The sequence below is a fragment of the Xiphias gladius genome, chromosome 20, assembly GCF_016859285.1.
Source record: "Xiphias gladius isolate SHS-SW01 ecotype Sanya breed wild chromosome 20, ASM1685928v1, whole genome shotgun sequence".
NCBI lineage: Eukaryota > Metazoa > Chordata > Actinopteri > Istiophoriformes > Xiphiidae > Xiphias > Xiphias gladius.
The window spans coordinates 18,017,198-18,039,611 of NC_053419.1; the positions used below are offsets into that span (position 1 = coordinate 18,017,198).

The 22,414-nt window shown below is 43.0% G+C and overlaps 1 protein-coding gene across 5 annotated transcripts; it reads right to left on the reverse strand.

The window, feature by feature from the left end:
- Window positions 1-40: 40 nt before the first annotated feature.
- Window positions 41-21,767, reverse strand: sec16a (SEC16 homolog A, endoplasmic reticulum export factor). Of its 5 annotated transcripts, XM_040157973.1 has the most exons (32): window positions 21,658-21,767; window positions 17,653-19,955; window positions 16,519-17,046; window positions 16,201-16,352; window positions 15,859-15,947; window positions 15,554-15,677; window positions 14,995-15,193; window positions 12,882-13,065; window positions 12,618-12,760; window positions 11,988-12,049; window positions 10,578-10,716; window positions 10,215-10,457; window positions 10,025-10,122; window positions 9,831-9,912; window positions 9,569-9,686; window positions 9,345-9,456; window positions 9,127-9,232; window positions 8,733-8,873; window positions 8,511-8,624; window positions 7,555-7,756; window positions 6,868-7,331; window positions 6,694-6,741; window positions 5,676-5,840; window positions 5,345-5,428; window positions 5,150-5,206; window positions 4,889-5,009; window positions 4,559-4,696; window positions 4,336-4,418; window positions 4,018-4,089; window positions 3,510-3,569; window positions 2,337-2,405; window positions 41-2,202 (listed from the first exon to the last, which is right to left on the reverse strand). In XM_040157973.1, the coding sequence occupies exons 2-32, from the start codon at window positions 19,879-19,881 to the stop codon at window positions 2,128-2,130; spliced, it is 6,501 nt and encodes a 2,166-aa protein (XP_040013907.1). In that variant the 5' UTR covers window positions 19,882-19,955; window positions 21,658-21,767; the 3' UTR covers window positions 41-2,127. The 5 variants fall into 5 exon arrangements, with proteins under 5 accessions (XP_040013907.1, XP_040013905.1, XP_040013903.1 ...); XM_040157971.1 differs by having other exon boundaries at window positions 3,531-3,569; window positions 16,519-19,955; XM_040157969.1 differs by having other exon boundaries at window positions 16,519-19,955.
- Between the last annotated feature and the right edge of the window lie 647 nt (window positions 21,768-22,414).

Genomic DNA, 22,414 nt, shown 5'->3' on the forward strand with positions numbered 1-22,414 from the left:
AAACATTTTACAAAGTCTAGCCAAAAAAGATTTTTTTCTTTTTTTTTAAAAACAGGTTTCCGAACGAGTTGCAACTTAGGAAACGGCTTTTAAAAAATGTTTTTCTTCTTTTTCCATTCAAAACAACATTCTGGGTTTTTCAAACATTGCTGAGTATTAATCTTTTAGAGAAATAGATGCTATGCTATGTCACTCCATGTTACTGTAAATCCCCCTCAATCACATCAGTGGCCAAATCCTACCGACTACCAGGCCTCAACTTTTCATCTACTAGAATTACACTGGAAAAAGTGACACACAGACTTTTCTTGGATTTTATCACAGGGACCATATTAGATTTGCCATGCTCTGCCTCTCCCACACAAAACAATAATTTCATTTCTTGTTAAATCTCTGTCAGCTTTAATAATTTGGCATCACATCTGCTAAAACAAAAATTAAATTAACTTAATTTTTTGCCTACCCATTTACATTTAGACTTTCCTCAGGTACAGATACTTTCCATAAGAGAGTTAACAAATTTCTAATATTTAATGCAATGATGGCCATTTTATTTTAAAAACACAAAATTATGTTACGAAACCAATAGGAATCTGTCATAGTGCTACAGAGTGCAAAAAATACCTTTACCACCATTTAGTTTTTACTGTTTCTATTTATGGTTTTATGTCAAGAATGTTACACGAGGAAATCTAAAACATTTGCTTCTCTGAAACCAAAGGGGACCTTTTGAGATCATAACCTGATGTCTACAAAAATCACTGAATCAGAAACATTTGGGATGACAAATGATTTGGAAAAAAAAAAAGATGTTAGTAAATTAAAATAAAGTCTTTAGAGTGCAATTAGCTCTCATTTCACAATTTAGATAAAGATTTATTTGTCTGCAGAAGCGGCCAATACAAATGATCAGAATATGAATCCATGTCATCTCTGGTCAATCAAATGCATTTTGTCAAAGCTATTCAGAAAAAATTAGTTGCTCTCCACACACACACACACACACACACACACACACACACACACACACACACACACACACACACACACACACACACACACACACACACACACACAGACACACACCTTTTTGCCTACAGCTCATAAATACAATCAATCTGATATACAAATATTTGGATAGATTTATTTCTAGCGACATTTAAAATGCAGTTTTGATCCTGATTCCTGCTGCTCCGAAGACCACCCCTTGTTTTGTTGATATTGTCAAATTTCTCAGGAGAAACTGAAACCTAACTTGGACGAAATACCCTGTCACATCTTTAAAAGTGAAGAGTTGCTGATGGGCAGGAGGGCATTTAAATAAATATCTGAAATGAGCAGCATCCTACCACTGCATACTTCCTCCAACTCTCAGGTTGTGAAGCCAGTTTGAGTCTCTTTCCTGTGTCATCCAACATCCTTCCTTGACTGGAGGGCGACTGAGGAAAAGCAAACAACACAGCAGACAATGCACTATTGACACAATTCATTCTCACACAAAATGCTGTCTCCAGTTGACAGAAGGACACTGAAGATCTGCAAATGCACATTCAAGTCTAATATAACAATATGAAATTAAAAAGGTGCCACTTTCTCTCTATCCATCACACATACAGTCAATCAAACAAACATGGACATTTGGACTTTAGACACAAAGGGGAACCTAAAACAGGACCTGGGGTGATCATTCCGTTAACAGTGTTAAATTTGAGGGGAAGCTGGACAGCTTAGAGGAGCAACATATTTATTGTACACTAAATTATGCCTACATGGACATACAGTTTGTGTATAAGTGCATCCATGGATACGCTTTTACTTGTGTTAAAACCCATTATACAAATGTCTGTTTTCTGTTTGGATGCGGGAATAAGCCCTTCAAGGAAACGCCGCGCCTGTTAAAAATACACCAGTGACAATTACTCAACTAAAGAAAAAGATGACAGAGTGGTTAAGCTGTTTGACAAAGACCAACATGATGGAGAGTGCGATTATGCTCTTCTTAGGTGCAGGCAAAAAGAAGGGTCCTTAAGACAGAGAGCAGTATGTCCATGTGCTTCATTTACTTCCTGGTAGGATATCACTCTATCCAACAAGTCTGTTTTTCACAATCTCTCTGCAAGATGATGTTTACTTCAACACTGGGTACTGGCGCTGACCGCTCAAACGACCAGAGCGGAGTCCACCTCCTGGTGGTGCACTTGTCTGGGAAAGAGGAGTAAAAAAATAACAGGAAGGAAAGATGATTATAAAGTGAAATGGAAGAAAAATGAGCGGGGCTTTTACAACGACACAGGATACTGGTTCATATGTTTTTTTTTTCTTTTTAACATCCATACCTGTGCAAACTGTGCAGGGTTATAAAAGGTGACGCCTCCTGTGGGTGCAGTTCCCTGGGCAGGAAGACTCTGCAGGCACAAACAGGGTTAATACAGTGTGTGCAGTGTTAAACTCCCACTACTTCTATGGGCAGAGAAAGAGAGGAAGATGCACTCCCAATGCCACACAATGTTTTGAAACATTATAAAACAGAAGCGAAGGAAAAGTGGAAAACTAATGGCAAAGAGGATGTGGATCCACAGTGAGGCAGCATTACAAACCACTGTTTTGCTTATTTTAGTAACCATGCAAGCTTAATGATGGGTTAATGAAGCGATGTGCTCCCATGACAACAAGCAAGGGAATCGTTCTGCATCAGTCTCCAGCATGCTTCACTCTCTGATCTATGACTCATAGTTTCCTGGCGACTCTCAGGTGAAGTGGATGATTCACCAGTATTAACAATACTTATAGCCAGACTGGGCTCTGAGGCTTTACTTAGGCGCAGTGGTGCTTTGAGTCAAATGCTAACTTCAGCATGCTAACATGCTCACAATGAGAATGCCAACATGCTGATGTTAAGCAGGTATAATGTTTACCAGGCTCACAATCTTAGTTTTGCATGCTAGCTTTTGCTAATTATCACTAAAGGGACAGCTGAGGCTGATGGGAGAGCCATAAACCAAAGTACTGAACATGAACTGTATGTACTAAATGTCATGGCAATCCGTCTAATAGTTGCTGAGATATTTCCCTTAAAACACACAAATGTCAACCTCATGGTGCTGTTAGAGTAAAAGTCAAGGGTTTCAACAAAGACACTGGGAAACATCCACTGCTGACCATGAATGCCTACATCAAATTTTTTGTCAATCCTTGGTATTGATGTTGAGATACAAACTTTGACCTGCTGGTGGGGCTAGAGAAAAAGCCAAGGGATCACCAAAGTCAGCGGGCTGCAGCTCGGATTATGTTAAATTTGTTGACCATTTGCCTGGTTTTGGTTGTTCATAACAGAGAGTGAAATTAGTAATGCTGGAGACAGCGGGCAGGTGAGCAGGCAGACATCCTGGGTTGGATTGACAGCGAAGCTTCAGGTGCAAATGGTGACACGTGCTACTAGTGATGTAGTGAGCTGAGTGGGTGAGCAGGCGGGGGTGAGAGTGGACCGTTTGAGGCCCAGCCAGAGGTACCTGGTTTAAATGCTGACTCACTTCGCGTGATAAAGAACTCATTGAGCTAGAACGTGAGAGCTAAAGACAGCAGGAGGGAAATAAATAGACAAAACCAAAAAAAAAAAAAAAAAAAACAAAAAAAACCACAAACCACAAACCCATATTATTAATCTCCCATGAATTGGATTAGATCTGTTTCTACTATCCACCAGTTCAGAATGAAAATAAACAAATCAGCGTTAGAAAATTATGGTTCAGAAATGGACAGAATTAGATTATAACAGCAAATGGAACAGAAATTTTACATTTTATCAAGGCTGCACATTTAGCATGATTATGAGGAAAGATTTTAAGTTGACATGCATGCATTCTCGTGTTCTTTCATACCCTTTTTACATTAACTTAGATTCATACATATAAGCAAACTGCACGAACTGGCTGTTAGGTGTCGAGCATCATGTTACAGTGGTGGCATGATGGTACTATGGTAGCTACAGTAACATTTGACAGAAACACCCCCTCTTACCTCCCCGGAATGTGAGCCATCAGGCACGGGAGGACCCTCTGGGGCAGGTGGTAACAACGTTGGGTTGAACATCTGAACAGATTAAAGTGATAAAAGAAGAGAATCTGGATGAGTAGAGCTTCCGCTTTGTACTTCATTTTGAATTGCTAAGTTACCCCTAATGTCCTAATGTCCCATGACCTTTAGCGATAACAGTTTTTTGAGATTGATGATGAAAATTAGATCAAAGTGCTGACACATATCTAAATCCGCAACGTATATCCAGCGTCAGAAGAACAATATGAAAAGGTTTTTTAAATATTAGATCACAAGAGTTACCTGTGGGGCAGAGCTGGTGTTTGGTGAATTCTGCTCCTGATGTCCTCCTTCACTGCCCTCCAGAGGTTGTTGATCGTCGGGAGCTACATCCCAGATGGAGAAAAATATTTCATTACTTCATCTGCTTGCATCAGGGGTACCTTGCTTGTGACTATACTGGTACATACAGAGTATAAACTAAGACAGATTATTTGAAAAACTCATTTTTATACATGATACGCACCTGAACTAGGCACAAATAGGTTAGTGGGCATGGGCATTGGTGCCAGAGGGGCAAAGATGTCCGCTGGAGCAGGAGCTAATCCACCCGGTTTAGCAGTTCTGCTGGGGTTTAGAACATCCACATATCTGCTCTTAGTGCCTGAGAAGACAGAAAAAACATCTGAGTGGTAAGAAACAGCGAACAGCAGATGTGACCAGTGACTAATTTGTTAGACAATTACGTTAAGTGGCGTCTCCTTGATTAAAGTAATTCAACTTTCAAAAGTATGGTGCAAGGTCACGCAGGATGTTTGTGAAGGTATGAGCCAACAGCGAATAACCCTCATCTCACCTGCCTTCCTGGAGAACATGTTGACAGGAGGACCACTGCTCGGGGGTGCAGCAGGCCCCCCAGGGCCAGGCATTGGAGCGATCTTGGGGAAGCCAGAGGGAGGTGGCGGAGGAGGCTTACTCTAACAAGAGAGTAAAGAAAGCGACACATCAGAACTGGTTGGTCTGTAAAGCTTTCAGTTTCAGTTGCTCAATGTAGACAAAGCCAGTCTGGTTAAAAAATATGGCCTTCTTGTAGACCAGTTTTAAAACCATTACAGACCTCCTCTTCAGGCTCGTTCAAGTCGACCCATCTCTGCTTCTTTTCATCCCACACAATCTAACAATTAAGAACAATGTGCTCTTATCAGTACTGGTGACATATAGAAATAGATGAACAAAGAAAATGCGAAAAATGTGAAACTGAATATAGAGGAATGCTAAAATGAGACGTGCACATGTAATAGCTGTAACTTACAGATTTGTTTTTGTCATCTGGCAAGTGAGCCTCATTCTTCCCTTTCCCATAGAACCACTTCAGCCAGCCAACACCACCACCACTCTGTGTATAAAAGAAAGGAAAAATTGCACTGAACACCAGTGGACTGGTGTCTCTCTCTCTTTTGTCAAGTGCCTGCTCATGGTGGAAACTGTTTGGTTTCTTTCTAAAATAGTGTAAGGTCTTGACCTTGCTCTGTAAAGTGACTCGAGATAATGTATGTTATGATTTGGCGCTATATAAATATAATTGAATTGGACATTGTAGGAGCACTAATTAAAGGCCGGAATGCTGTTGTGTGAATGTGAACCTTTTTCGGGGAGTCTTTCTTGGCCTTCTTGGCCTCTTCCTTGTGGGGCTGCTCAGGAATTGAAGGCGGAGGCGGAGAAGCCTGCTTGACAGCTGAGTTGCTGCGCTCTCTTCCACCCGAGTGAGTGGAAGACTCAGAGTTGGTGCGTGAGCGCCGTCCTGAAGCCTGTAGACCAGAAAACACTGGTAAGAATAATAGACATACACATCTGTCTTTTGCACCTCTTATAGAGAGAGCTTGTTTTTGGGGTGCCTTGTCATGGGCAGACTACCTGTATTCCCTTTTCTCCAATCGTGTTTCAAAGGACTGTTTATTCCATATGTCATTACTGAACTGAATTCTTGATACGGATGTTAATTTCTCAATTTGACGGCATATGCTGATAAATAATCATGCCGCTTCTTTTTGCATTTATATTTTACGCGTCAGTTTATACAAATAAAATATAAAAACTACAGCTAAATTTTAAATTTCTCACAGGATAATAAAAACCTATTCTTTCATTCTAATACTGTTGTGGGTCTGGCAGAAGATATTTTCATCTGAAACATAGGGCTGTCTTTGTCCAGGCTCTTATCTTGGTATATAACAGAGTGTACGGATGGATTATTCATCTCACTGATGGCATATTCTTGGGAGACATTTTCCTTTACTCCATTGGAGAATAACTTGCAAAATAATCCATTGGATTGGTTGGACAGGCCTCCATGTTTTTTCCCCACATGTAACACAGCATATGTTTAGTATAGCATATCAAATACTATAATAACCTATTTAACATTTAAAAAATTGTAGTGATTCAAGGGCATTTAAAATACCGCATATGATTAGCTGTGCAGCCCTATATTGAATGCTTTCTTTCTTGGCACATAAGCAAGCAAGCATAAGCAAAACAACCTGCTCTATATCAGGTCTAAAAAACAAGTGCTTAAACAAACAACTTATCTAAGAGAAGAGACCCCAGACATTTAGATTTAGATTTAGATTTTAGCAGTTTATGTGTGACACACAAACGCACCATATGCATTGAAGATTGTGAAGTAGTTCTTGATCTCCTCCCGGGACCCTGCAGCACCAAGAAAGACAATGTAGTAAACATTTTCTATAAGGTTTCTGCAACAACACAATACCAATTACAACTTTATGGACAAACTTTGTTTTGTTTTTTTTGTTTTTTTGGATGGATACCAACCATGTGAGCCATGTGGTCATAGAAGTCCATCTGAGGTGTGAAGGAGCTTCTGGGTGGGGAGGATGATGGTGGCTGAGCAGTCTGCATCTCTGATGGGGCCTTTAGTGGCTGCTTTACAGGTGGTATATGCCCAGGAGAAGGGGGCATGTGCTGAGGCATTTGGGCTGGCGGGTGGCTCATCTGCACAGGTGAATGCGGCACCTGAGGAAGCATGTGCGGTGACATTTGGCCAGCTTGAGGAGGTGGGGGACATGGCTGCTGACGGGCTCCTGGATACATATCTGACTGGTCGGGTTGATGCTGGAAGGGAGGAGGGGCAAAGCTTGTCTCAGGCTGTGGAGGGTAGCCTGAGATAGGGATCTGGCCTGGTGGTCCCATGGGGGGTACTGGGTAGAACTGGGGTACATCACTGGGGGGTAAAAGCTGATGTGGGGCCATCCCCTCTTGGAGGATGGAGGTGGGAGCTGAAAGAAAGTAAAAGAGATCTTATGCATTTTGAATTGGCTCACAGTCACGAGAGGTTAAAAAGAACACCACACGAGCACTATGTCAAAGACACAAATACATTTACACACACACACACACACACACACAAACACAAACACAAACACACACACACACACACACACCCACCCACACACACACACACACACACACACACACACACACACACACACACACACACACCTGGAGGCATCAGCTGTACTCCCTGTGGTGGTGGCCCGGGCAGTAATGAGCTCATTAGTGGGTTGTCAGGGGCGGGGCCATCCATCTCCAGCGGCATGGTGTAAGGTTCAGGTGGAATGGGCTGGTCCAACTCTGAGCTCGGGCTGCTGCAGTTGAACTGTGTAGGAGTTGTTCTGTCTGCATTGTAAGTAATCACCCCCGTCTTAAAAAAAAAAAAAAAAAAATCAAACACGTTACAAGGTACAAATTACCGAAAAGGTTTAAAATACTATGAATGTAAATGTTCCACAACTTCCACATCAAATTAAATGTCCAAATTTTCAAACATTGTCATTATGTTATTATCAAAGAAAACTTTACACGGGCTGTAGTCTCCCAGGTCGATTGGTTGGTCAAAATGCTCTTGTCTGACCAAATCCTCATGAATCAGACAATCGCCGGTTTTACTTTCATTAGGGAAAAAAAAGCGCTACATCAATAGCCTTCCAGGAATAACCCATGATATACTGCGTTCTGTTATCATCATAATAGGTTAAAAATGACTTAATTTGCCGCAAATGCTACCTTTCAATGTTTATTTATAATTCATTGAGGCTAATAAAGCTACCAGGTAGAGTACACTCAGTGCACTGTGGCCGATTTAGTTCATCAAGAGATAACGTGCATATTTTTTTTTCTCCGCGACCAATCGATTGGTTGAAGAGTAGATACGATTTCAGTCGACCAAATTTTCTTTGGTTGACTACAGCCCTTACCTTACACCAAGTTTTTTCTGAAATCCTTTTAAAAATTTAAAGAGACCAGATGCTTAATTATTGGCCAATGTCTTCAGTTATAGTTACATTTAAGTACAAATATCACACCAAATAGTACTACTAAAACGAATTCCATTATTTTGAATATCCTTTGTTTTTACTTCAGCATATATGACGGCAAATAAATTTCCTCTTCCTCACCCTAATCTGTCCATCCAGCTGTCTGAGATGAATCAGCCATTCAGGCTCATTGAACAACTCCTGCTCAGGCCTCTCCTTCAGTTGAGGATCGAAGAACCGCAGCTTTTCAGATATCTGTCAACAGACAGCATAAAATGACATTTGTCAGAATGCAAAAACTGATACATAACTGTCAGCAATGACTGAAATGAGGAAAAGACGAGAAAGAGAGCGAGTGCATACCTGTATGATTTGGCTAATAAAAACAGGAGAGTAGTAGGAGGGCTGGATGAGGACAGTCTTAGAGATAACTTCACAGTAGTGGAAGGCCTGAGCACTCAGACCTGATTCAGCCAAGCGACATGCATAGATCAACTTGAAAACCTAATAGGAGACAATAGGGAGCAGAGAACAGTGTTACTCCTCAGTAGTATCACCGTGGTGGACAAAATCGTTATCATGTGCTCAACCACAGAGGTAGAGAAATAGAAACAAAAAACACTTCTTTAGAAGTCTGCACGGGCTAATTCAATACAGTCAGTGCAATAAATTAGGTTCTCAGGACACCTCTATAGGAGACAAGAATGTGCCTTTAATGGTTAATTCATTAATCAGTAAATAAGACAGAAAAACCTACCTGGAAATTGGGCAGTGAGCAGGGCTGGGAGCCCAGGGACTGGGCATACTCATAGGCCTCAGTCCTCTGAATAGCTTCATTGGTCGCAAAATGGTAAAAGGGCAAACTGAAGTGAAGAGACAAAGATACGGTTATATGTGTGGCATATTTTGTGCAAACTGTTAGTTGGTTTAAAAAGGTTCTTTTCAGCGACGTATATGGGTTTATCTGTCTCAAACCTGTGATTGGAGCCAATCAGAACCATCTTGGTGCTCTTCTTTGTGAAAACTCCCAGACCAACTTGGGCCATCAAGTAGCAGAAGTGTGCAGCGTCAATCAGCCCCTTGGAAGCTGCAAAAACACAAAATGAATAAATACAGAATGTGAGGTATTGTGTTGTGAAGAATGAAGGTGGCGTTTTAATTTAGTGAAGGAAAGTACTGCCTCTTTGAATCAATCCTACCGAGAGTGTCGCCCATGGTGGTGATTGTGCGGGTATCCAGGTCCAGGGTGTGTGTGAGGTTAGACAGCACCATAGCCAGGTGAGGGCGCCAGTCACCCCACTTCTCCTCTCCACAGCACTAGATAAATACAACAAATAACTTCAGTGGCAAAAAAGACATGCAGAACTACACACCCAAAAAAATACCGCCTATGCAGCTTCTTCAGAATAATCATAAAAAAATAATGAGGGGTTAAAGAGAGAACACCAAAGCTGTACTTACAGTGGCCGATGCAGGCATCCTCCCAGACATCAGCTGGTACACGGTCTGGAGAGGGTCATTGATGGGCAAACTGTTGGCAAACCTAAACAACAAAAAACAAACAATAATTTAATGATGTATCTATAAATATGTTTAATCAGAATAAAAAGGTGCAACTTTATGAGTCATAACCTTTTATATCGATGATACTTTACCTTGTCATGACACGTGCATGTGTCCTGTTGTCCATCTTACTGGCCAACAGCAGGGCATGGCCCCAGAGGCCTCCCTTCATGGCTGCTTCTAGTGCATCCTATTCCACAGACAAAGAGCACCAAATTTCAGATCTCACAAAATAAAAGCTAAATGAAGTGACAATAATACAGTTAAAGAGGCATTTCTTACCTTCTTTCGGCCAAACAGCAGCAGCTCCCTGAAGCGCTCTGTTTCCTTGCCAACGTTCTCTGGGACAATCATGAAGGTGTCAGATAGGAGGGAGAGTGGTCCGGCTCCTGGCTCTTCCTCAGCTCGTGCCAGTGGTTCATTGTTAAAATCTATCAAGTTCGCTTCATTGGGACTCTTGCCCGGTAGCCAAACAGAGCGATGCTCCTTCAGCAAGAGGTCAGCGATGTCCGTGCCTACCACAGTCTTATGAAACGAGTGAGAAAGATAATGATAAGAAATTTGTTTCATGCAAGTATACGAAGTCACATATCTGCTTTCAATTCTCTTTCTGACAGATTCCCAGTTACGTCATCACAGTCTTACCCCATTCTGTCTACAGAGCAGTACAATGAAGTCCCAGAGCAGACGGGCAGAGTCCCTGTCCAAGAGGTTGTTGTCACGAGAACACTCCAGTGCTTTGTTCTGGGAGAACTTTATCACATCCACCTTATGAGTCTCCTCCCTGATGGACAGAGCACAAGAAGTGAGATGGGTTAGAAATGACTAGTCAAACCAATACTAGGAGAGAGTTTAATGATAGTTCTGGTGATATTCTGTATTTTTCTTATTGCCAACAAATCCCATGAAAGTCCAAAATTAACAATGAATTGATCTAATTAACCAAGTATTGCCTGTGTAACTAAAGCCTGACATGGCTTATTCCTCTATGGCATAGACTGCAATTGTTCAAGAACCACTGAAAGCATGCTCCTTCATAACAATGAACACAGGCACTGTAGTTCCCTTGAGCCAATCCTCACATACACCGTCCTGCTGCAGTAAATAATACAAAATCTGTAGCTAAGAAATGGTCAACAAATTCAATATTAACACTAAACACTCCTGTTTGAGTATTGTCTGCTATAAATTACAGTGCCGAGCTGTTTTAGGAAATTAAAAATGAAGCTCTAAATTCTTGCCTAGCAATTAACTAATGCATTGTTTGCTTTGGTCTTTTCATTGCATATATTGACGATAACAAAAATATAGAATACCGCCAGATTCATCGGTTAAAGGTTTGTTTCTCTATGGCCCTGTTCAGTCCTGGCATTAACCTGCGTCTTGGGTGATCTGATCACAAGTGGGCAGCGCTAAGTACTGGTGTGAATGCACCCAAGACGCATTGAGGATGTATTTGAAATCCAATCATTCAGACCACACTGGAAGTTGGTTTGGGCCGCATATAGCCACATTCTTTTAGTATTAGGTATGCAAATGTGTCCGGAGCCACACTGAAGGATCACTCACTCAACTGACGTCCTCTGCGTAAGATGATATACATACTTATTCGCAAAAAAATACAAGTTGTACAAATTGTGTAAGCTGGCTTTGTCCATTACATCTGAAACATTTCGAAACACCCACAGAGTTATATTATGAGTGTGTCAAACATCTTGGGTGATTTGGTTTGACTGGAACACAGTCTGTATCGTTTTGATTTCTTCTTATTATTCTTTTACTTTCTGGCAGACTCCACACAGGAAGTGCATTGCTGCCTCCCGCCAGTTAAAAACAACAACACATTTGGTCTTTGCAAGCGAAATTGATGTACGTGTTTATTTGCTTATAGAGTGAGGAAGTGAGATCCAATCACAAGTGGTCACTCAAGAAGCATTTTAATGCCAGGTGTGAACTGACGTGCTAAAAGCTGTCGACTTGTGATCTGATCACCGAGACCAGGTCTGAACCGGCCTAAGGTATTCGTGATAGATAAAATGGGCTGAATACACTTACTTAACAAGGGGTCCAGGGAAGGCTCGTAGTTCTGCCTGATCTGGGGTATCCTGCAGCATGGTCTGCAAAAAAAATTTGGTTTGAAATACTACTTTATACAGCTTTAACATTGCGTAACTTCTGAACTGTCTTTGAGTTAAAGTCATGCAAGTTCCCTGAAAATAAAATGAAACACACAGGGAAAGCTATAATATTTGTCCTGGCAGGTTCTTCAGCACTATGTCTAACATGTTCTCAAGAGTCTGAAGAAGCAGTTAGACTTTACTTACACTCATATGTATACGGGTAACAGGGCGTTCAGTATTTTTGTTCCCTTTATTAGAGCACTAGTTTTGAAGTCTGATGGAATGGTTTTAGATCAATTACTGTCATAAATCCAACAGTGTTGTCCAACATATCGTTTAAAAAATTAACTAGTCTTCTCAAAGGCAGATCAGTCCATTTACAACTTCAGGAGGTCAACACACTGCTAGTTTTACAAGATTTATTCAACACAAAATAATAATAATCTTTTTAACCCACCAAATCCCTTCTGTAAATGGACAAAAAATTCTCAGAACTATACTGAAGATGCTTAAATGTAATCTGTTTAAAAAAAAAAAAAGAAGAAAAAAAAGAAAAAAAACTTACCTCCATGTTGTGGATATCAACGAGAGCAGGCTGTCCAGCTGAGGGGAGATTGGGCAGAACTTGAACCAGATGACCACCAGGTCCAAAGCGGGCACAACGGTGGGGTATGGTAAACTTCTCTGGGGTTGCAGGACGAGGGGGGGCTAGAGGGAAAAAAAGTGATATGAGTAGTTGGCCGATCTCTGATAAGGATCCCGATAGCCTTTAGATATCGGTAATGCTTAAAAATGCACACTGTCTTGAAACTGAGAATTGTCTACTTACGTTGCTCAGGGGTTATCCAGGTGCTGTCTGCAGTGTACTCAGAGGGATAGAGGTACTGGCTGTAGTTCTGGGAAGCATCAGCTGGGTTTGGGTATTGTCCATAAGAGTAGTCAACAGCCAGCGTGGATGCTGTGGTGTCATAGACTGCGGACACTAAGTCAGGCTGACTTCTGTATACCTGGCTCTGCAGGAGGGGGGGAAAAAAAACCCCAAAAACAAACAGATGATTATCAAACAGGAAGACACATAAAACATAAAAGCAAACTCCCACATACTGTAAGTCGCACACGTTTTCAATACCAACAACAACCAGGTAATAAACTTAAAAACTCATTACAAGTTAGCAGAATTAGCCATTTGTTGAATAAAATACCTAAAGCCATTTGGTTTCAGGGATCAGTTGCAAGGTCATTATCTATATCACAAGCCTGTGCTGCTGAGAGTTATTGGGATGATGTTGAGACCTTTTTGACAGTCACAACAGAGTAAGTGTGGAGTAAACAGTGAAATTCTAATAAGCATTGAGAGTGAAAGGTGCAGTAGGTTAGTGTGAAACATCAGCACATACTTTCACTCAACGTATCATGAGCCTAAAACACAATAAAAACATGATGCAGCCTTTATCAGCTATCCTACTTTCCTAAACATGAGCGATGCTGTCAAAGAACTTTTATGAATGAAGCATCTGAGAAGCAAGAATGATCATGGGACTGCTTAATAGCATAGCTAATAGTAGAGAGTAGATGCTACAGAGGGTGTCGTGGGAGAGCAACGATTAGTTGCATGTTGGCCACACCCATAAAAAGCAATGGTAAAACATAACAGAGGAACATCCCCTAACTCAATAGTTTCACATTTTGGAAATTAGACTTATTCGCTTCTTTGCTGAAAGATAGATGAGAGGATCAAGACGAATCTTATGTCGATCAATATGAATATATAAAGCTGTTTCCAGCCTTTATGCTAAACTAAGCTAATCAGCTGCTGGCTGTAGCTTCATATTTAACGATTTGATCTTCTCCCTCTCCAACTCATCGCAAGAAAGTGAATAAGCATATTTCACAAAATGTCAAACTATTCCTTTACGTTGTTGAAAGCAGGATTTGAACATGTCTCACAGACACGCAACACTTTGAGAAAACACTGGCACTGAAGTGACGTATGAAAGAGAAGAATACAGATCCCAGAAGAAAACATCTGTGGGAAAAGAGGGGTCTGAGTTGTTGTTGTGGCAAGCAGAAACTAACAACCTTAAAATAAAATAAGGGAAAATTAGGTGCTTCTGCAATTACAGCGCAGGAAGCATAACCACAATTCACTGATGCTCCATTTGGTAAACACATTGCCCATAGTGTTAAAACCACACAAAAATGTTTGATGAGCATTTTATTGCATAATGCCTAAATACCTAAAATCTGAATAAAGCCTAAACCAAATCCATACTCCTCAGATTACAATAATTTAGCAATTTTCATGTGTTAAAAATAGCTTCATGGCAGTGTATATAATGATGTCTTTATCTTTTTCTGAGAAATCCACAGCCCACCCATTAAGGCATATAAGGGAACTGTGACAGTTTCAACAAGACCAGCACTCTGTACAACATAGGAAGCAAGATTAACAGCAATAAAAAATCAAGTTATAATGAAAGCAAATCTAAGTAAATTAAAAAAACACCTTGATGTCAACAGGAAATGGGGAAAGAGATGTTGCTGTCAAAAGAGTGACTGCATCAATGTCGGAAAGGTTGGTCAAACATGTAGGACTGTGGTATAACTCCATGATCACAGTTAAAGCAGAATCAGGGGTTGAGACAGAATAACACAGTATCACTTGTCCTGACTGACTGTCAAGGTTTTGATAACCGGTTATGGCTTCATTTATGAGTTTGCTCACATACTGTGAGTCAGGAGTGCTGGTGTCAAGGAAAGTTGGAGGCAGGTGTATGTCAGGTGAGGTGCAACATCTTTTGCCTGAAAGCACTTGCACCACGTGCAGCAGTCTAAAACATGTTCACGAGTGGATCAACCTCGGAGTCCCTGTGCTGTGGTCGAGGCAGATAATACTAACAGGTAATAACACCTACAGTATTCATACAAGAAAAATAATGGACCTGTTGTGACCGTGAGCTGAAGCTGCTTCGTCTGCTGTGGTGGCTTTGAGAGCTGTGCACACTGTGTGCGGACTGCTCGCTGTGGACGCTGCGTCGGTCGAACTCATCGCCATACATTTCTCCTCTTCGATGGTAATCATCATCGAAGCTGGGATCATAACCAGGATAGTACCGCCACTGGTCATCATAGCCATCTTTCCTGTGAGTGGAGTGTACAGTGTTTGTAAATCAAACAGCACTCCCATTTTTATGAAGCAATCTGGCAAAACTAATTGTTGCAACATAGCATGTAGTCCATAAAGAATCATAAATTTGACAAACACAGCAGAGGAAAACATTTTTTACACGACTAAAAGTATCTAATAGCTAACAGATTGTACTTAGATAAGCATTAAATTCTGTTGTAAATGTATTTTCAATCAGACATATATATCGACAGTAAATAATAAATGACAGGAATAAGAGCACAATTAAATAGCTACAACAACATTTACTACTGACAAAGGTACATTACCACTACTGACATGTACCACTTAGAGTTGTGGTTTTCTCTGCATACCTGGCAGGATACATTTGTTGATTGTAGTAGTTGTCTCGGCCTCTGTAGCTGTCATCGTAATTAGACCAGTAGGACTGATCATAGTATCCTCTGTATCGAGGATCATACTGTACATAGTTGTATCCTTCCCACAGAATATATGGAGAGGAACACAGAGAGAGATTCATATCAATAAATGTTGATGCACACAATGATTGATGTGTTTTGTAAACAAATTATTTTACAACTTCAGTGAACGAGCAGGGGAAAATGGATTCCGATTCATGCTAGTAAGTAATCACAGCTTTCAACTCTGTGGTTAATACCTCTGTAATCATAGTTCTTGGAGTAATCTGCATAATATTCACTATAGGCACTTCGGTTTGCTCTGTGGTAATCGTCAGGATAGCCTTGTCTATGGGAGAAAGTAAACAAAAGGTGAGATTCATAGTTCAAGTACTAGAACAGTCTAAACATACTTAAGAAAATTGCCTCTGCCAAACAAAACCAAAAACACCACGGGGAGTTACCAAGTTCTCAACATTCTCTTAAGTAAGAAACTTAAAATCTGCATAAACAAATTAAAACTGAAATGAAAACACTGCGACTTTATATACAGTACATCCCATATACATTATGGTGTAAGAATGAGAAACAGTTTCACTGACCTCGATGAAGGCCTGTCAGAGTACTGACTGGCCCTGGAGCTGGGTCGTTCCGGCTGTGGCTCTCTGTACTGGTAGTTTGGATCACGATAACCTGGGGTCTGCCCATCATATCTGCCATACCAATGATCTGTTCGGTTCCTGTATGAACCATCCTGAGAGATAAAAGCATCAATAAATCTGTTCAATTTTATATATATATATATTTCATGGCAGCTCATGCATAAACTCATGCATTTCGCAATGTAGTACATCTTAACATAAAAGTTTGCAGATGATTACATTCACAAACTAGCATAGAAAAAAAGACTTTCCACATACTTGATAATATTGCTGTGCTCTAGGATCCCCGGATGGAGGCGGGTACTGGCCAGGAGGATAAGGTGCTCTGCTATCCGTGTATTCCCCATAATTGCCATAATAGCCACCATACATCTGTCCTGGCACTGGAGGAGGGGGCCCATAGCCTTGCTGGCTGCCTACGGAGGAGGGTGGTCGAGGTGGCTCTGCAGGAGCTGGCTGGGAAGCCCCTGGAGGTACTGGTCCTCGAGGCCCTGGGGGTTGTGCAGCAACAGAGGGAGGAGTACTCCCTGCACCAGGCCCCTGTGCTGGAGCTGGTAATTGGCCATGGGAAGGTTGTGCCCCACTCACTGGAACACGAGGAGCATCACCTGATCCCTGCAGTGGGGCCTGAGAATCTGATGTCTTAGGTGGTTCCATTGGAGGCGGCTGGGTGTTTGCAGGTGCTTGGGGGGTTGCTGGCAGTACCTGTGGGGTAGATGAAGAGGCCGGGGTCTGGACAGGGGCATTGCCTTCCATTCTTACCCCCTGCTGAGCATCTTTGGTGACCTGTAGGTAAAATCCATTACTAGATTGTGGAGACTCATGTAGAGAGGAAGGATGGCCAGATGCTTGGTTTTGGATTTGTGATTGGTGCATAGAAAAATCAAGTAGTTCATAATTTGATGGCTGATTATGATTAGAGACAGTAGCAGTCACGAGAGAAGCCTGTGGATTAACTTGGAGAACAGAGTGGCTGTCTCCACCCACTGGTTGGCCCCTTGAAAGAGGAGGGCGGACCGGCTGAGACTGCGGCGATGCTGTGATTTCTGATGTTGCCGCCTCTGTGTTGTCTCGGGTCAGATTGAGCGGACCCTGGTTAGAGGGTGAAGAACTGAAACTTATTGGTCCAGGGGCAAACAGTTGATTTAGATTAGAGGATACTGAAGGTGATTGGGAGGTACTGGCACCCTGTCCCTGTGCTAGTGATCTCGCAGGTGGGGTAGTCTCTTTAAGGTTACTTTGACTGGCTGCTTGAGGTGGGGTACTGGGGGGAATCACACTGTAATTTGACACAGGCGGAGCAATCAAAACAGGCTGATGGAGCGAATCAGACACCAGGAGAGATGCATATCCCATGTTGCCTTGAGAGTCAGTTGGCTCTGCCTCACTCACCTTTGGTGGGTTCTCTAGGTTCTCTGAGAGCTGGTGGGAAGTAGGCTGGACTCTCTGGGAGGGCTGGAGGTCCAGTGGGCCATCTGGAGGTTGGATAACATCAGCACTAGGCTCTCGTAAAGGGGCAAGAACTGTTGGGGCAGCGGGGGCTAGGAGGATGTTAGCGCCCAAGCTAGTAGGGTCATTCTGAGCCCACAAAGTAGTGGCAGGGCTCTCACAGGGCCGACTGGTCCCGTAAGCACGGGATGAAGGTCGAGAGTGAGAAAGAACCACTGGGTGTGTCAGGTGAGGTACACCACCAACAGCCCCAGGAGACAAGGGGTGTCCTGGGCCATAAATATTTTCCATATTATCTGGTGGCTGCTCAAGGTTGCCAGGTGTAGAATCTGCACCCCCTTCTGCTACAATTTTAGCCATATCAACTTCAGCAGGACGCACACCAACCCCATGTGAGCGAACAGGTTCAAAAGAGCTGTTAGCACTTGCCTGAAAGATACCAGTTGGTTTGGGAGGGCTAGGTGTGGGAGACCACATCTGCTCCAGGGAGCTCTGTCGTGCACCCACATCTCCAGCTGGAGATGTGTCAATCTGCTCAAAGTAACCTCCAGCGACAGCAGACAGGTTAGCATCATCAGTAAGACGAGGGCTTTCCTGCTGAATAAAGGTACCTACTACTCCCTGGTGCCGACGAGTGCCAGTTCCACTTCCATGGCTCATATTGCTATAGTTGGATGACACACTGGCAGATCTCATTGGTCTTGGAACAGAATCTGGAGTCTCCAGGTTTGGCCCGGTTTCAAACTGGTCTACTCCATGGCCTACAGTAGCAGCAGGACTGCCATGGGTTTCACTGGGTAATACTTCCTGGTTCGGGACGCACTCCAAATTCTCCACATGGTCGTACTGGGGATCAGGGGGCTTCTGGGTATGTCCCTGTAATGCATGATTGCCATCATTCATGTAGGGTATGTGTGAATGATCTTGAAGAGAAGCTCCTTTATAATCCAAAGAGGCATCTGCATGGCTACTGTGGGTTTGTGGGTTGTTGTGATGCTGAAAGGATCCAGGAATACCATTCACTGCCTTATTTCTTTCTCCAGCCAGTGTTTCCTCATTTTCCACATCATTGTCTTTGAAGAACATTGAGAGTGTACCAGACTCATGAGAGTATGGGACTGGGGCAGGGGCAGAACTAGGACCAGGTACAGAGCTGGATGCATGTTGAGATCCACCAGCATCAGGCTGAGATTGAGGATGGCCAAGGCCAGTCCCCATTTGGTGGTAGCCTGAGTCCTGTGGAGGTTGGCTGAACCAAGAGTCCTGGGGGGCAGAGCTCTGGCTAAAGTAGCTCTGTGTTTGGAAGTGGGAATTATGCTGCTGCTGGGGTGCATTTGGGTCAGGCCATGGAAAACTTGGGCCCTTTACAGGGTTCTGGGGAGGAAGATGAGCCTGGATCTGGGGATGTCCAGGCTGTGTTGGAGGGGTGGGGGTGTTGTGACGGGGTGATGGGGTGTGGGAGGGGTACATCTGGGTCTGTGGAGGTATACTGTAAGGCTGTGGTGGAGGGTCACTAGTAGGCTGGAAGTAGTTCTGAACTGATGGAGGACGACTTCCATGATCAGGGGCCCACTGGGAAGAGGTGGTGGTGGGAGGAACTGGCTGGAAGGGTCCTGGCTGAGAAGGTGGCGGTCCTTGAAATTCCTGGTTAAAAGGTGTCTGACTAGGTGCTGGGGCTGAGGAGACAGGCGATGGCTCTGTGGCCATGGATGGTGTTGGTTCTCTTGAATTAAAATATCCCAGTTCAGTATGGGAGGATGCATATCCTGCAGGACCTGGAACTGGGAAAACACCAGGGGATGCTGTACTGTGAGGGTTGAACAGTGTCACTCCTGGCACAGAGGATGGTGGGGGACCAGGAGGAGCAGCTGGAACATCCTCCAGTGTCTGGGGGTGTGGAGGCAGCCCTCCGCCAGCCTGAGAGTACACGGTGTTAGGTAGGGCTTGCATGGGTGGAGGGTTGCTGCTCGGTATTGTAGGGAGACCACCTGCAGCCATAGGGGGAGGAGCTCTTACAAACGCAAAAGGGTCTGTCATGGGTTGGGTAGTGGGTGGCATTGCGGCAGTAGCTGCTGCTGTATGCTTGTGAGGCCTGGTCCTGCGGAACATATTGGGCCCAGTAGGAGGGGGGCCAGAGGCTCCTGGAGGTCCAGTCCGCGGAGGGGGCTGCATCGCTGCAGAGCTAGCAGGTCCGAGGACCAGGTCACTCTAATAGATGTCACTGAAGAGACTGAAGTCAGGCAAAGCTGGGTAAGGAAAAGGAAAGAGGAAGCGGTGAACAAAAAGCTACACATGCCTCTTTGATAGATTTTACCACACCTTTATTTGTATAATGGTCTATTACAATGAATGGTACAACGTGGCAATTTCTACACGAGCTCTAGGAATTTATGGGAGTTAAATACATTATGAAGTATACTGAGCAGGACACAACTGATCAATTTTAATGAATGTCAACTTTAATAACATGACACACTGAGTCAAATGGTTTAGCTTTCAAAGCTTACTGCTTATCATACTCAAGAAATTAGAAGAAACAGTATTATAAACTCATGTAAATATTTCTGTAACTATAAAAGGGAAAATGTAAAAAAATTATGTCACATGAAAAAAATATCCTTTATATGAAAGTAGATTTTTTTTATTTTATTTTGTAAAACCTGCAAAATCAGATTCTTAAGTTGATATCACTGAAACGAGTGCCGCTGCTTAGCAGCAAGGTCATTTCAAAATAAGAGGAAAACCTGAAATTCTTATTAAACCACTTATCAAAAAAGCACCTGCTTTTGAATCAGAGGCAGCTTTTGCCAAGGAAATAATTTTGTATGCGGTGGCTCCTAGAAACTATTGACAAGACTGCATGGTGCCATTGCAAATACCGTTGTTTCTTGGATTTTGTAAGGATGAAAACACCTTATCTGTTAAAGATAAAGGGAAGCCTGATTTTATGATTCAACTTCTCTAATAAGGAACTCGGTGATGTAACTGTTAACGAGCAAATGTTAAATAAGTCCTGCTGCTAACGTGTGCAGCTCTATTATTTTAGTTGGTAACCTTACTTCTCGGCGAGACTTTAGTAAAGAAGCCACGAATACAAAACAAGCGATAGTGAGACAGCCGACTGTGCCCTGATGGGATTATTTATTTTAAATATCCGATACAGACACCCTGGATCTGTCAGTGGGAAGTTCAGGGGTGCTAACACCGACTGACACTGAGCATTTGACATTTTAGAAAGGGAGATCAATTAAAGACAGAGCTAGCAGGCAAGTAGTCTTGGCCAGACGGGCTCTCCCAACGTGATCCCGGAATCTTTTCAAGCGGTTATAATTTCACCAAGAACCGTTGCAAGCCCGTGAGCTAACGTTAGCATCGCCGACGTGCAAACTGACCGACAGTCAACATAAAACTAAACACACAACTTTAACCTACAGGAGTATACGCCATCGACTCCCGGTCGTTATCCGACACTTGCTGAAATCTAACCGGTGACTAAGTCTGTTTGGTCTGGCGCGATTTTAAATTAAAATTACACATTAAGCTGACTACGAGGAAAGGTCCAGAGTGCTCGGCTCAACAGCTAACGGTAACGCTACACTGTTCTGCATGTCCTAAACGCCAGACCCAGCAAAACACTGATACCCAAAGTCGCCCGATTTCGCCCGAAGCCAGGACTTCTACAGACTGTCCGACAACGACTGACTTATATTTTCCATACACATTCAACACCGACGGGAGCACACGCCGAGAGGTTACAGGTCGCTGGCCACTCGTCGAGCATTAATTAACAGGTTCACTGCCTGGTCAGCTAGCGTTAGCACTGCTGCTTAGTTAGCACTGCTGGCTAACTAGCCTGTGCTAACTACGGGGATAACAGTTTCAGTTCGGTCACAGACACCACATTAAAACAGTCAGAGGAAAAAGTTGTTAATAATGGTATATATTTACCCTTATCCAATGTCGGAAATGTGTACACATAAATAAATTCTTACAAATGTGCAGCAGAGCGAGTTTGACACACCGCCACCATCTTCAATGAACACATCCTACTAGGCTACGTGTACAAGCAGCGTCACGGGCCAAACAACGATTGCGTCATCGCGGGGGGCGGGGCTTGTTAAAGGGTCTATTCTGTGTATTTATCCCGATCAGTTTATGCGCGTCCAAGAAGTGATGCGTTCACAGCTCACCGAGCACTTAATTAGGAACACCATGCCAACACCGGGTAGGTCCTCCCTTTGCTCTCAAATCGGCCTCAGTTCTCCGTAGCGTGAATTCCACAAGATGTTGGAAACCGTCCTTTGAGATTCTGCCCCAAGTTGACATGATTGCATCGCATCATTTCCGCAGATTGGGCAGATGCACATTCGCGCCGTGAATCTCCCGTTCTGCCACATCCCAAAAGGTGACCGGGGAGGCCGCCGAAGTACACTGAACTCATTGTCATGTCCAGAAAAGTTTGAGACGACTATTGCCTTGTGAATTGGTGCGTTATCATGCTGGAAGTAGCCATTGGAAGAGGTGTAAATTGTGGCTATGAAAGGATGCACATGGTCAGCAACAATAATCAGATAGGCTATGGCATTCAAACCATGATTGATTAGTATTAAGGAGCCCAAAGTATGTCAAGAAATCACAGTGTGGACCGATGGCAGGTCTGGTCCATGGATTCATGATATCCTCGCTATCTGCATGACTCTGCAGA

What these genes read in the sequence shown, in the direction of transcription:
- sec16a (XM_040157969.1), bottom strand. Translation starts at nt 19,881, where the DNA reads ATGCAGCCCCCTCCGCGGACTGGACCTCCAGGAGCCTCTGGCCCCCCT. An exon ending in GGATGCCTGCATCGGCCACT is followed by an intron (nt 9,687 to 9,830) that starts GTAAGTACAGCT and finishes GTATTTATCTAG; the next exon opens with TGCTGTGGAGAGGAGAAGTG. An exon ending in AGAAAGACTCCCCGAAAAAG is followed by an intron (nt 5,429 to 5,675) that starts GTTCACATTCAC and finishes TTTTATACACAG; the next exon opens with AGTGGTGGTGGTGTTGGCTG.